Source organism: Danio rerio, chromosome 17 (assembly GCF_052040795.2).
Source record: "Danio rerio strain M-AB ecotype USA chromosome 17, GRCz13ab, whole genome shotgun sequence".
NCBI classification, from domain to species: Eukaryota; Metazoa; Chordata; class Actinopteri; order Cypriniformes; family Danionidae; genus Danio; species Danio rerio.
Window position 1 is genome coordinate 33,032,678 of NC_141037.1, and position 16,112 is coordinate 33,048,789.

General features: G+C 37.3%; 2 protein-coding genes across 2 annotated transcripts in view; one reads left to right on the forward strand and one right to left on the reverse strand.

Moving 5' to 3' along the window:
* Positions 1-16,112, forward strand: part of LOC147839992 (uncharacterized) — a 782,854-nt gene that overhangs the window by 273,995 nt on the left and 492,747 nt on the right. The gene's annotated exons all lie outside the window — the stretch shown is intronic.
* Positions 1-16,112, reverse strand: part of rpap1 (RNA polymerase II associated protein 1) — a 41,437-nt gene that overhangs the window by 16,778 nt on the left and 8,547 nt on the right. The window contains exons 9-18 of the mRNA XM_087290699.1: positions 14,785-14,883; positions 14,565-14,666; positions 13,425-13,592; positions 13,163-13,342; positions 12,917-13,051; positions 9,583-9,753; positions 8,140-8,297; positions 5,113-5,283; positions 1,944-2,139; positions 1,474-1,583 (exon numbers count right to left, since the gene is read on the reverse strand). Of these exons, the coding sequence (XP_087146825.1) occupies positions 1,474-1,583; positions 1,944-2,139; positions 5,113-5,283; positions 8,140-8,297; positions 9,583-9,753; positions 12,917-13,051; positions 13,163-13,342; positions 13,425-13,592; positions 14,565-14,666; positions 14,785-14,883 (1,490 nt within the window). The remainder of the gene's footprint in view (positions 1-1,473; positions 1,584-1,943; positions 2,140-5,112; positions 5,284-8,139; positions 8,298-9,582; positions 9,754-12,916; positions 13,052-13,162; positions 13,343-13,424; positions 13,593-14,564; positions 14,667-14,784; positions 14,884-16,112) is intronic.

Below are 16,112 nucleotides of genomic sequence, written 5' to 3' on the forward strand. Positions count from 1 at the left end.
TGTAAAGGTCAATATTATTAGCACCTTTTACATTTTTTTTGTCCAATGACTTACCTCATTAACTTAACTTGCCTAGTTTTCCTAATTTGCCTTTAAATTGCACTTTAAACTGAATACTAGTATGTTGCAAAATAACTAGTAAAATATTATGTATGTCATCATGGCAAAGACAAACAGATGAATAGACGGATGAATAAATGTATATAGGGTGTTTATTAAAAAGAATTAAATCAGGATACGAAACCTAAATCCATCTGTGATTTTTAGATCTGTATTGGCCTGGTCACCTACAATACTCATTCATGTATGTATTCCTCTGCCAATTCAACTTTTCATGATTCTTTAAGTAAGCCCTCTTATAAAGAAACGAAAACAAGAAAGACCTCTGTTATGAGTTAACAGACACTCTAGCAAGCATGCTGGAACACTACAAACTCAATCAACACAATATCAGAATTTATTACTTTTAACTAATTTCAGCATGTTGTAAAATGTATTCATTCATTTTCATTTAACTTCATCCCTTTATTCATCAGAGGTCGCTACAGTGGAATGAACCGCCAACTTATCCAGCATATGCACTTCAAGCTGCAACCCAGTAATAGGAAACATCCATACACGCGCTCATTCACACACACACACACACACACACACACACACACACACACACACACACACACACACACACACAAACACACACACACACACACACACACACACACACACACACACACACACACACACACACACACTACAGCCAATCAAGTTTATTCAATTCACTTATAGTGCATGTGTTTGGACTGTGCCATCGTGCCACCGTGTCACCCGATGTTGTAATAGTCATGTTTAATTAAGGTAATGCTTGTTTTGTTTTATTAGTTTTAAACAAATAAATTATACAGTAAAGGCTTATTTACACTTCTGCGTAAAGCACATGCGTATGCAATCGCATAGCCCTCGCGTGGCCGTCACTGATGCGCACCTCTCAAAAAAAGTAACTGCATATCGTAACAACGCATAGAGCAAGCTCTGTTATTGGTCGGCTTGGCATCGCTGACAAGTACAGGCAGGACCGAGAGCCCCGTGAACCTGTTGAAGCAGATGTTTACAAGTGTTGAGTCCCATGAAGGAGCTCCAGATGGAAAGTTTTGTTTTGTGTTTACCTTATGATTAAAGTTGTTGCAAGTCCGCCATTTCCCACCTCAAAATGAGCGAGTTTTAGCTACTTCTACATTAAGGTAGCGCTCAGAAAAAAACTAACTCAGCACAGAGGAACATAAAACCTCACTGTAAGCTAGCGTTTCAGAAGTGTTATTGCAGAGCAACACAAACAGCACGCAGAAGTATAAATGCATGACAACTCACAAGGCATGCGGCATGGGTCACATCAGTCACTCGACACAGAAGTATAAACCAGGCTTAAAGTAACATATGTGCTAAATTCAGAACAATAAAAAAAAGAGATGATCCTACCTGAAGCTGCTGATTAAATTTTTCATGGCCTGATGGGATATCAGTGGTAAAAGCACATCTGAAGTCAGCAACTCCAATTCCTGAAGACACTGCACCGGCTGGAATGAGCTCTGACAAAGCAACCATATCAGATCACTAACATGACATATGCAAAGGATGAATCTTAATTCAAAGTATAGCATATGGCCATTTGCACTGAATGCTACAGCAATCACAGCCAAACACTGATATAATCCAAAGAAACAAATATGTCAGAGAGAAAAAAGAAAAACATGATCAGAGGCTGTGAACAGTACTTGAAGGTTACACGCTGTGTGAAAGGCATACAAATGCTTTTTATGAAGATTATTTGTGTATTATTTTGTGCAGACAGCATTATCTGGCCTCCAAAATAACAAGGCTGTTTTTTTAATGACCTTGTTTGCCATGACTCAAGCTTTCATTTTTATTTATTCCTCAAAAACACGTACTTGCAGACAGAGCTGTGAATAAAACGCCTCCGCATAGAGCAGGTATGATGGAAGCAGAATCAAAGCGCTTGACATTTGAGCCGGGCCGTCGAGTGCTCTCACGCAGCCCTTCAGAGAGCTAATGACAGTGGGCTGGAGACCCGTCACATGAGTCCACACTACAGGAGGAGGCGGAGGACACTCTGTACCCTGAGAACTGGCAGACATACAAAGAGAAAAAAATAAGCACCTCAAGACCACATCCATAATGTAAAGCATTTAGATTAAGGTGGCTGTTTAATCCCCCCTATAACCTCCTAACGCACAAACTACATGCAGGTGTACTGGTATGAAATCTGGTGTGCATGTAGAGGAAATTGTATGTGTGAGAGTAAAACATACATACTGTATATACAGAGAGAAAGAGGGAGGGATAAAGATCTACTTAGCATTTAGTCTATAGCCTCATTTACACGAACACGTTTTTGTTTTTAAACATCAGTTTGGTATGGTTACGCCTTCCATCCCCACTACCCTGGAGTTTTCGAGTTTTTGACATTCGCCTAATTGATTGGGGCTTTTTCCTGTTTATTAAGTGCACAAAGTTCAGTCTCGCTCCCTTAGGTTCAGACTTTGCAAGTTTGGTATGGAAAACAAACTCCCGAGGACACATCGGGTAAACCTTCCAAAGAATCAGTGTTCTTTATAACCTCATTTACATCACCAGAAATAAAGGCAGTCAGTCAGTCAAATGTGCAGAATCAGTGTACATGGTTACATAAATTTATATATTAACTTACCAAAACACGTTACCTGGAAACAAGTGATAGATTCAAATGACCAAAGAGTCGTTAGACAAGAGACAAGATGAATTAACTATTATGTTTAACAACTATAGTGAGATGAGATTCAGCGGTATATCCTTGATGAACTCTCCGATGTGCACTTCTCTCAGCTGGGGTGGTGTGCTCAAAGCACCTGGGGCCTCATGTATCAACGCTACGTACACACAAAAACTTTGTATACGCCAGATTTCACGCTGACGTTTGGATTTACTAACGATGAAATGAACGTAAGAATGTGCGCTAGTCCACGCACAACTTTGCATTGAACCGAACTCTGGATTGAACCGAGTTCATGCTCGAACGTGTCAAAACATGTTGCCATGCGCTTTACGGACTACGCCACTCACGCTGCTAGAGACACTACAAACATTTTACACCTTTACATTGGACCATTTATTTTTTAATTCACTCAGTGCGATGTTCAGACCCTCCTGCGTTAACCGCATCAGCTAAACTCTCCGACTTTATTTTTTTCTTTTGTTATTAATCCCGGAGGACAAACTTGTAACACCGTTTTCTACGGTCTACCTCCAATAGAAGCACCTCTAATTCACATTCTGTTCAAAGTTTCTCTTCTTGCTTGCTTTACCATTGCTTTTTCATTTTGTTTTGTTAAAGTAGAGTCATTAGCATATTCATACGGGGGAGGAGGCAGGGAGGGGTTTTACGCTCATGCACATGCGCTCAGTATCACGTTAATTTGGATGTACAAAGAGAATGTGCGCGGGATTCTTTGTACGCAGTGTTACATACATCAGAACTTTTTACTGCGTACGCACATTTACAGCTTTGTGCTTACGCAATGTTTTAGTATGAATTCAACGCCAGCCTTCGTACATGAGGCCCCTGCTGACTGCCTGGAGCTCAGATTTGCGCATACACTGCAGCGCATGGCAGTGTGTGTGAGTGTGTGGTCACGTGATGTGCATTTTCAGCAGTATAGTGAGGACGGAGATCGTTTCAGATACTCTAAGTGAAACACCAGTGTGGACGTGGATCGGTTTTGTTCTAAAACGCAGTTTTAAAATTAAAACTTAGTAATGTAAACAGGGCCTATGGAAAACAGTTGATTTTGTGTGTGTGTGTGTGTATGTGTTTATTATTTTTTTTTTTTACCTAAATTTTTTTATTATGTACGTAAACTGTTTATTAAAAGATTAAAAGGCAAAAAAGGTAATCATATTTTTTAGCTATTTTAAAGTATTTAAAAAAAAAAGCTGATTCTGAATTCATCTATGATACTAACTGTATAAATTACAGTATCAAAACGACTGTATAATTAACTATTTTATTAGTGTTGATGAGTGATAAACTAATAAATAAAATTCCACTTAAAATGATTTATTATTTTGTATGATTTACAAGTCAAAGAATAACTAACACCCATAGACTTTTCACTGTTATTCTTGGCCAAACTGTGTTAAAGTGTGTTAACATTTAATGAATTACATATGACATTCATTAGCAGTCAAAAAATGAAAGGGTTTGCTGTTTATAGATTCTTTAAAAAAATAAAAATGTTTTTAATTAATTAAGAAGGTATCTCCTGAACATTCTACTTGTTAAATCTGAAAACATAGATAATCAAAAGAAACATTTCTTGAGCACCATCACAGGAATAAGTTACATTATAAAATGAAAGTCATCTATCAATTCTAATCATCCTTTTTTTTCACAGTTTAAACTGAATTTCAAGAGTTCACACTTAGCTATCAGTGTTTCACAGTATCACAATATTGTGATTAATGCTCTAAAATAAATTCTTTATAAATGTCTGGTTAAAAAACAACCTTTTTCCCCATTGGAACACAATATATTTTATCTTACGAAACATTTAAAATATTTTGGACCAGTAGCTTTTGATGAAGAGGTTCACTTTGTGCTGGAGGTACTGTTGCCCTTACAAACTACATAAAATAGTTGTGAAAAACATGTGAAAAAATAAAAAATAAAAATCTTACATGTACCATAGGAACGATATAACAGAAAACTTTGGCAGTTTTAAAACATTGACTTTTATAGATTTTATAGATATTTATGAAGATAAGGGAAGACAAAATGGCCTATTTACTGTAGGCTTGAATTCATCTGATTGGTTTATCGATGACTGTTAAAGTGAGACCAGCCAAGATCAATCATAGCAAGTGATCCTCTCGAAATTAGTTTATAAAACTTCACTTTAAATCACATAAATATGACAAAAGCAACAATTCTTATCAATCACAAACTTGTGTGCATATTTTTCATAACACAACTTAACATTCTAACAACAACCTAAGATATTCCATTGCAGACATTCAGTCATGTTTTGCTACAGTTATCATTTCACAGAGGGAGAATCTGACCTGAGCAGGCCCCTCTGCAGCTCTTCATGGCATCCAGCTGTGTGAGTGACCTGAGTGAGCAGTAGCAGCAGAGCTCTGATTCGGTCCAGCTCCAGAAGCAGCACTGCCTCAGATGAAGAACAGCACTGCTGACCAGCCTGCAGCCTCTTCACCAGCACAGGATACAGATCCCTGAAATAAACACAATCCCAAACATCTGCATACTTCTCAACAAATCTCCCTTTCTCCTACAACCTAGAATATTTTTGCAGAAAATATTGGAGTCATTTCCATTAAACAATCATTGAAGCGTTTTAAAGGTGTCCAAACTATATGTTTTTTTGGTGCACCGTGATGCAGATGCAGACAATTCAGTATTGGTTCAGCAATAGATAATAACCAGATATTACACACTGATGTCATTTAGCACATATGCACTATGTCGCAGTAGAATACTATGGCAAGGGAAGTAAGCGTGAACAATTAAAACGCAGAAACTCACTTCACTGTGTGTTTGCTGGACAGTCATTCACTGACAATGAGGTTACAGCAGAAGCCACTATTTATGGAGAAAATGAAATTAATTCCTTTTCTTTCTTTCTTTCTTTCTCTCTCTCTCTCTGGACCTTTAACCTGCTGGGTGACATTTCCTCTCCTCTCGGCTGTTATAGCGATACTTGTGGATCCAGACACGAGCATGTCTGTAGAGCAAGTTTTCTCTACCACATCTATTATGGATCAGCTGTAATCTCTATGTCCGTTTAACATCAGTGTCACTCATTGGTGAACAGTGCCAGCACGTTGAGCAAATCGCAGCCCTTTCTGTTGAGCACTTGACCAATCATAGGTGTTTAACAGCTCGCTTGATAACACCCAAAAAGTAATATTTAAAAAGTAATATTTACGTTTATTTGCTTTAAATGCTCATGTTGTTCTGTGCATGCACTTGAATTTTGTTTAATGCATTCAAAAGTGAGCGTCAAGTAAAATTAAAGGTACATTTCAGATATCTGACTGCTTGTATTAAAGGACAATATTGTATTACAAATACATATAAAACGTATTAAAAATTGTACACTTTATTACGAGAATTGTTGTGCTGTGAAGTAAAATACACAATTGTGTATGGAGAGCATTGTCAATGCACCGAGATATTATATTGAACTGAATCGATGGCGTGATAATCATTACCAAACCGAACGCAAGACCAGTGTAGGTTCACACCACTGAATCGTTTTAACCCTTGTGTTGCCCTTGAATTCGGAAAACACCATTTGTCCTTCGCTAAACCACTTAAATAAAGCAGCTAAATTTAATTTCAATATTTTAAATGAAGAAACAACCTCATCTTCATCACTCTGTGAAGGTCTAGGGCAGGGGTCTCAAACTCAATTTACCTGGGGGACGCAGGAGGCAAAGTCTGGGTGAGGCTGGGCCGCATAAGGGATTTCACAAAAAAAAAAAGTCCTCAAATGTCATTATTAACAGTTTTAATTATTTCTTCTGAACATGAAGTGTCCTGAACATTAATAGAACATTGAGTGAAGATTATGAACAGTTCTTCTGAACATGGCATCTTTTGCCTACTTCTTGCTGCCAGAGACTTGACAGCGCTTCTTCTCACAAATCTGAACCACATTTGGCTTTAGAGCGGAAGCAGTTGAGACCCTCAGTATGGCTTGAAGATGATCATCATTAAGTCTAGACCTGTACTTTGACTTATTGAAGTCCTAGGGAAAAAAGTGGGGGAACTCACTTAAAACTTCCATTCCCTCACCTAAAAAAAGGCGTATATATGTATAAATAAAACACCCCCACCCCACTCCAGTCACATCAGTCTGTACCAGTATGTATCTACCTATAATATATATAAGATGCAGGCTGTAGCTAGGTAGGTGGCAGGCTGCAGATAGGTAGCTAAGTGGCAGGCAGGGGCGGGAACAGCTTACCTTGGTTCTGGCCGGCGCGAGTTCCCTGACTTCCCGCCCGTCACAGCGTCTAACAAAGGGGCGTGGTGCGAGGTGACCACACTGGCATACCCGACCCTTTGTTTGCACGGCGGGCGGGGAATGCCAGTGATCGCTGTGTACGGATAGAATCAGCGGAGCGGGGAGCGCTCTCTCTCCCCGCTCCGCTGATTCTGTCAGTGTACAGCGGTCGGCGCGGGCCACAAAATATTGCACTGAGGGCCGCAAATGGCCCGCGGGCCGCGAGTTTGAGACCCCTGGTCTAGGGTTTCTCATCATTGTTAAATCAGTGGGCAACACTCGATTTTGACTAAAGTAGAGGGTTTATTTACTAATGCTAAAAGACACCTGTATACTGTACGTGTAAAAAGTTTATAGCAAGACAGTATCATTAAAAGTTTAATCAGCAGATTATTATTGTGTGTGTGTTGAAGTATGCATGTGTGTGCCAGTAGTTTTTGTGGTGTGAACATTTTTTTATAATTGGAGAGTTAAAATTTTAGGACAACTGTTCATGAAAACATGAAAATAGAAAATTATAACATTATTTTAAATGGTTGGGTCATTTTAGAAAAAGTTCAAGATAAACAAACATTGTTTACGAGATTTTTTTACTGTTAAAATTATGCATGGTCATTTTTTACCTTCAAGTCAACAGAAGAGTTAAAAGTCAATCAGCGATATGACATTATTCTCCTCACAGTTCATCAAAAAACAATTTGCTTTCAGCAGACCACAAATAACTCGACAGAACTTGAAACAGGTCTTTCTGCAACAATATTACTGACCATATACTGAATGTGCACTATAGGAAAAACAAATAAATAAACACAACAGTGAAAAGTATGGTGGCCGAGAAAGTTCAAATGTTCTGAATGCAAAGTAAATGCATGCGTAAAGAAAAACCCAAACAAAACATCATCAATTTGACAACACATTTGTCAAAAAGAAAGTTCACCATAGTGGAAGTGCAACTCATTATTTAAAACACAGTAGTCAAGTGTGAAAAAGGTGGATCGTTATAATTTAAACAATTAAAAAAAAACAGCTAATCTGAAAGAAAATCAAAGTTCATCCTCACGTGTACAGATTGCAGGCCTGTCCATAACTGGCAGCCACTGCAAACAGTCTTAACGCCTCTGTGCTGCAGCGAAGAGCTTCACCTTCTTCCAGCAGCATTTCTGACGGCTCCACAACCACAAACCGGGACAAAAGCTCCTTGCCTCTAAGAGAGTTTAGCTGAAACACACAGACCACCATGCTTTGACAGCTTGTATGTTGGTTGAATATTATAAACTGGTAATAATATTTATTCATACACACTTACAGATCAAAAATTAACTTTTAATATATTTACAGTAGTAAATTTACAAAGCCTCTTAATGAAACATGGTCTTTACTTAACATAATATTTGGGCATAAAACAAAAGTCAATCATTTTGACCCATATAGTGTATTTTCAGATATTGCCAAAACAATACATGTGCAACATACAACTAGTTTTGCACTTCAGGGTCACATATAGCACAAATTCTTCTACAGCTGTGTGTGACATGTCACATTATGTAGAAGGAGCCAATCAAATCCCTAGAACTATAAAATTATAGCTGATACTGACATGGCCACCAATATATTGCATCAAGCCTCTTCAAATATAAGTCACAATGTGTTTGATATGTTAAAATAGTCACTCATATTTCAGAAAATACATTTTGTATGAGGGATTCAAAATCTATTTGCTCGTTAAATACATTTTGTTCAGTTTAAAGGGGATCTGTTATGCTCCTTTTAACAAGATGCAAAATAAGTCTCTGATGTTCCCAGAGTGTGTATGTGAAGTTTCACCTCAAATTACCCCACAAATAATGTTTCATAACTCTTTAAAACTGCCCATTTTAGGCTTTTGTCCTAATTGTGAGATTTTGGTGACTGTCACTTGAAATTCAAACGAGATTGTGCACCCAGGCCTCAAAAGAGGGCAAAGCTACAAATGCCTATGTGTCAGCATAGTGGCAGATTCAAAAACAAGAGTAACATCCTATAGTAATGAGGGAGAGATTGTCACTAATGGGTGGGACTTTTCCTTCTGATGACATGCACAATGGGAGAATGTCAATCTAAGTGTTTCTACAGACAGCTTTTATGAAATGTGATTATAAAAATAAAATTAATACATTTTTACCATTAGAAGCTGGTTATATTCACAGACTGTCACCACACACCAGTGTTTAAACCCCTAATAAAAGTGACTTTTGCATAAGAGGTCTCTTTTAACCAACCAAAATTTCCAAATTCAACATGATAATAGGCCTGTACTTTACACTGAGCCCATATATTTAGGCATTTTCAGCACAACACTATCGGTTTGACATCTGAGTAGGTGGCCTGTCATGTGTTTTAATAAGCATCATACTCTTTTCCTAAGGTGCGTGGGAGACCAGTCAATCTTGCAAAAAGTATTATAATCATGTGCAATTAGTTGCCGCTTGACATGGTTAACCTACACAGTTCAGTGGTTACTCACTATTCTTGCACAGATGTGCCTTCCAGCACTTGCTAACACACGCAGCAGCTTCATCGCCAAGGAAACAGGCAGCCCATACAAAGAGGATGGAGCCTGTGAGGAAGCAGGAGCCCAGGAACAGGGGAGAAACTCCGAAATCACAGTGTCCATCAGCCGCGGGCAGTCCAAGATCTGACCAAAGAAAGGGTGCATTATAATAAAAAAAAACAGCTAAAGATATCTAGACTTAAGTACTGAAGAACAGATTGGAAGATAATATCTGCATCCTAAAGGTTTAGAACAGGGTTGTTATTGTTTAATAAAATAGTAACACTTAAAAATAAGGGTTAATTTGTTATAAAAACAGTATTAGATTTTGCTGTATTTGGCTTAACCATTCTTCGGTGGCTCGCCAATGTATTAGATGACTCTAATACATCAAATAAGTAAGCTGACCAAAGTTCATGCAAGGAGAGGACTTTATTGAAGACATTGAATAGTGCAGTTCCTCAGCATCGATGTTAACTTGTCAGTCTTCAAGTAACTTAACCCAAAATATGGTCTGTGAGACAGTAAATTACACTAGCTACAAACAAACCATTCTGTGTTTACTAAGCTCAGCAGGATCCTTTTATCAGATGTTTCAGCTTTTGTTTTGTTTATACACATTGGGATTGTGAAAGGGTCACACCCATCGTAAAAGGGTTATTTAGTTAATACCCATCAGTTTGTATGGGGCACACACACAGATAATTGATCACATCAGAGTTCATTCAATGTAAATGCAACTGAATTAAGGCCTTGTTTGCACGAATACGTTTTAGCTTTAAAACCCATAACTTTTGCCAAAGTTACACCTTCCGTCCAGAGTTTTCGAGCCCTAAAAACTGAGCACTTTGGAAACGCTGAAAAGGCCGTTTTCATTTTAAAGTGCTGCTGCTCCATGTCAGTGTGGATGGGGGAAAACAGAGTCATGGCTGCAGACATGATGTGCGTTTTCAGCAGTATAGAATGGACAGACATTTTTTCAGAAATGATAGGTGAAACGCCAGTGTGGACGTGGATCATTTTCATTCTAAAACGCAGTTTTAAAACTGAAACGTATCAGTGTAAACAGAGCCTTAAATGCACATATTCTTTCAATAGTTTTAAACTACATTTTCTAACATGAACAATCTATATTAAAGAGCCATTGTGTCGAATTTAAAACAGAACAGTGACAACACCAATGGCTATTAAGTGAATTGCACCTAACAAACTAAAATTAAGCAGTTTATCACCTACTATTTGACTTTCTACTCATTAAATATATGAGTTTCTTAGTTACAGTTGACGTCAGAATTATAAGCCCCCTTTGAATTTTTTTTCTTTTTAAAATATGTCCTAAATGATGTTTAACAGTGCAAGGAAATTTTCACAGTTTGTCTGATAATATTTTTTCTTCTGGAGAAAGCCTTATTTATTTTATTTCGGCTTGAATAAAATTATTTAAATTTTTTTTAAAAACATTTTAAGGTCAAAATTATTAGCCCCTTTATGCTATAAATGTTTTCGATAGCCTACAGAACAAACCATCGTTATGCAATAAATTGCCTAATTACCCTAACCTGCCTAGTTAACCTAATTAACCTAGTTAAGTCTTTAATTGTCACTTGAAGCTGTATAGAAGTGTCTTGAAAAACATCTAGTCAAATGTTATTTACTGTCATCATGGCAAAGATAAAAGAAATCAGTTATTAGAAATGAGTTAATGGGCCCTATCACACGCCCGGCGCAAGGAACAACGCAATTGTTGTTTGCTAGTTTCAGCTTGGCGCAAGAGTGTGTTTGGACGTTTTGCAGCGCTATTCAAAAAGCAAATGCATTTGCGCTCATATGTGTGCCCATAGGCGTTCTGGTCTAAAAAAGGAGGTGTGTTGAGGCGCATTGCTGGCGCGTTGCTATTTTGAGAAACTAAAATAGACTAGTCTATAGTCCAGCGCAAAGAGCATTAGTTGTGCACCACGATTACACACTGCTTAATACACACTGGAAGTACAGTAATACGAAAACATCTTTACATATGAAAAAGAATTAAAGGATTAAAATAATACAAATATTATTATTTTCTAGCCTACATAAATATAAAAACCATACTTTCATGCCTTCTTCATCTCGGGAGTTCAGTGTAATCATAACAATTTGCTTTTGTTTAATGTTATCATTAGTAGCAGTATTATTTATTACATGCATATTTATATCTGTTTTATTAAAAACAACCTTAGATTTGCCCACTAGTCAGGTTTTAGACCATATGGGGCACAGCATGTGTTTTAAGATATAACTCAGTTTTTTTTAACACACTTCGTTATTATTGTACATTTATTAGTTTGCTGGAAATTAGAACTGAATATAGAAATAGTTTTGAAACAAATCTTTGCGCTTGACAAACTTAATTAATTATTTATAGGCTAATGGATGTATGTGCGTACAACACATTTCCTTATCCACAGAAGAGAGTGAAAGTAAAAATTAAAGTAAAGAGCAAGGAGGCTCATTCTCTCATTCTCGTGCTGCAGATGCTCTGTTTAATTGTTTTCTTATTAGTGAAGCGTTCCGTTTTTCCACTTACAAAGTCCGCCAAGAAAATAGCAAATGCGCCATGGCGCGACGCAACTGACTCTTAAAGGGATTGGGAGATGAGACTCTGAGTGGTCTATTCTCAAAACACACCTATAACTTAAGAAAATAAGATCAACCCTGTTAGACCATGAGCCGCGGCGCAAAGTGGATTTTTCAGTCCTCAAAATAGTAAAAGTTGATTCTGACAAGCCCTTAATGCTTTTGCGTCCTGCGCTTTGGACTTTGCGCATGGATCGTCAAAATAGAGTCGAATTAATCTATAATGTTTAGAAATGTGTTGAAAAATAAAAAATAAATAAAAAATATATACAGGGGAAAAAAATAAACAGGGGGGTAATAATTTTGACTTCAACTGTAGTTGTAGTTAGTTAGTTAGTTAGTTAGTTAATGCACCCACAAAGAGCAAATGATACTATAATGAATAATTATTGTAAGGTGTTGTCAGTAAACACTAAAAATGTTTTTTATTATTTAAAAAAAATATTATATTAGATTATATTAGATTATAATTAGATTATCAAGTCAAACTTGAAGTGCCCCAAAGTGCTGTACAGAAAGAAATAAACAACAAAATAAGCACAATAGTATATAAATACAAGATAAAATACAAGATAAAGATTATATCAGATAAAAATGTAAACAAAAACACAAGAAATTAACTAAAAAAACTTTTGAACTGAAATATTTAGCAAAATAAAAGTGCTGAAATAACCCTGATTCAGAAATCAGTTACCTGTACGGCCGAAGCAGTTGAGTGGCGAGCGATTCGGATCAGAACCTCCAGAATATCAAGAACAACTCCAGGAGAGGGTCGCACAACCTCAAGGATGTACCTCAATCGGGGAAGACCCTGCATTCTCAGAAAACCCTGAAGGCAAGAGAAAATTTCTGCATAATTAAGAGCAGAAAGAGAGCAATCTTAAACAACTCATTGTAATCTAGAATATATGCAGAGAGACAGCAATCTTAGACCTGTTACCTTGACAACATCCTGTCTAGCAACATCATGATCAGTTTTCTTTTCTTCTTTCTCTTTGGCCGTTTCTTTCATTAATTCATCTAAGCCTTCATCTTCTTCATCCTCATCCTCCTCAGCAGCGGGCAGCAAAGGAAAGTTTGCCATCCCAAGGAGCCATGAGAAGGTGTTATCCAAGGACTCCTAGAATGAGGCGTTGGAAACGTTGTAGCTGCTTTTCAGCAAAAGAGCATAAATGATATGCAAGATGATGAATGTGTCTTACCTCATCTTCAGATGAAACCAGCAGAGCTCGCAAGGCATGCACTGCTGCTGATATCACAGCCTCCACACCATCATCCAGAGAGAAACGTAGAAGGAAGAGGAGTCCAGCATCCAGTAAAGAAGACAAGACGCTGCTCTTCAGAGAGAAAATGAACTCACCAGCACGAGCCTGATGGAGAACAAGCGGACAGTGTTCAGACAAGTCTACAGTAGGAGAATGATACATTTGGGTTGATGGATGCATGGATAGATATAGACAGACATAAATAATACAAATATATACAGACAAATGGATGAGCAGACATAGATAATAAAAAATAAAGACAGACGGACGGACGGACGGACGGACGGACGGACGGACGGATAGTTATAAAGCATTAAAAATTCAAACAAAAAGATGGAAGGAGGACAAGAAAAGGGGCTATGTGTATGTATGGGTGGGATGGGTGGGGGGTTTTGGGGTTAAATGTTTACAAAAGTGTTGAAAAAGGAAAAAAGCAGAAATTGGACATTTGTATACAACAAATGCCATCCACTTGTGTTCAATAAAGTTTATAAAAATTTTTTTTTTTAAAAGATGGAAGGAGGGATGGATATCAATAAGGGGTCATCAATCTCTGCCCTGGAGGGCCGGTGTCCCTGCAGGGTTTAGCTCCACAGATGGATAAACATAGATGATAAAAGACACAAGGACAGATCGATAGATTGATAGAAAAATAGATAAAGGTAATAAAAGATACAGACAGATAGATGGATGGAAGGATGAATGGACAGATATAGATCACTAAAAATACAACAGAAAGATGGAAGGAGAGATGGATATAAATAATAAAGAACGTATGGACAAAGACAATGGTCATTAAAAATACAGAAAGACAGATGGACGGACAGATGAATGTAAATACAGACGGACAGATATTAAAAGTACTTTGAAGTGGGAGCAGAGGGGAAAAAATCAGCTAAGGACTTTAAGCCAGGAATTGAACTAGGGTCGCCGTGTGCACCTCGGCACTATATGTTGACACATTTAACCACTATCACTTTTAAAGATTTCAGCATATTTCTTGGAACACCACTACTTGTAGTGATATAAAAGCTTTCCACATGAACTTTTGTTCCTAATTTTAAAATGTCTGCTTACTTTGGTCAGGACATTAGCGAGAGTGCTGATGGCCAGATTGCGCTGTTGGTTCAGCTTACTGCGAGAGAGGAGGAACAGCTCTTGCAGTGAGTAGCCAGCCAGCTGGAACCGACAACAGCAAAAAAGAGATATTACAGTAAGTGTAACACATATACAGCAGCTACTGAAAAATACAAACTAATTTTATGAACAGCAGGAGAATTTAGCTGAACCCACTTACCTCTGGCTCGTCTCCATGATGATGCAGGCCTAAATGGGTGGGCAAGTCTTTGGTGGGTGGGATGAGAGTGCCAGCAAAATCAAAACGTGCTTGCATAGCCTAAAAATGCAATTATGCAAACAAGACCATTTATAAGAATACAATGAAATTTAAATGCAATCCTAATACTCTCAGGGCTGTTTGCAGAGACTGTGTATTAGAGGTAATATTGCTGTAAATAATGTTTTTTACACACACTGGTATACGCTTCAAAAGATCTCAATGTATTTTGACTCTCAAACTGCCAGTAACTATTAATTTATGGATCAAGGACTACAGTTTCAGCCCTAAATCCTCCTGGTTTTTACCATTTTGGTGTTTTTATGTCATGTAGAAGAAGTAGCCAATCAAAACCCTTATGAAATGCAGCACACCCTTTACCTTTGTGTATTACTTCGCCCACATGCAGTCAGCAACAAACAGAAACACTCTACAGTTTGACAAATATTGCAGCTGTTGGACAACATAATGTACTTTTTGAGACTTTTTTTAGTTAAGAATGTAGTTGTTTAGATTTCAAATATACAGTTTATTTATAAGAATAGTGTTTAAAATATTTACAATTTCTGGGATGCAGTTTTCTAGGTAGTGATTGCGTTGCTTTTTCAGGGTTAATTATTGTGATATCCTGATTGCAACAAAGAAATACGGTAGACTGTAACAGTGTAAGAAGATATCTCTGTGGACGTATGACATTTCATGTCACGTTCAGCCTTATACTCTTAAAATGTGAGCAAAATCGCCTGTTTTGTCTTAACTTTAGACATGTTGCTAGAGAATCATTCAAATACTAGCTCTAAAGTGATGTTGGTGAATTAGAAACTGCTTCTGCTGTTTTGACGTTACCTGCAGATGTGAATGAATGGCGGGAGAAAGTAGTTCCTAATACAAAAGGGTTTTTAGACTCTCCGTGTTTGATTTTCTTATTTATATACATGATTGTGCCATCGAACTGTTGTATAAATGCAATATCACATTAATAGCAGTGCGATATGGCTGTATATCAGCACTGGTGGGACGCTAAGGCAATGCACTCTTCCTACCAGTGCTGATATGCACCCATATCGCACTGCTACTCGTTTGATATTGCTCATAAAACATATAAGTCTCTTCAGATATATGTAACAGTGTGTTTCATATGGTAAAATAGTGACTTATCTTCAACAATATTATTTATAGATGGCATTTTGTTTTTTTAATGAACTTATTTGTTTTTACTATTTTTATAAATTCTTTCCTCTTAAAATTTTATTCAGTATAGTTACAAGCTTATTGACACATAAGATTGT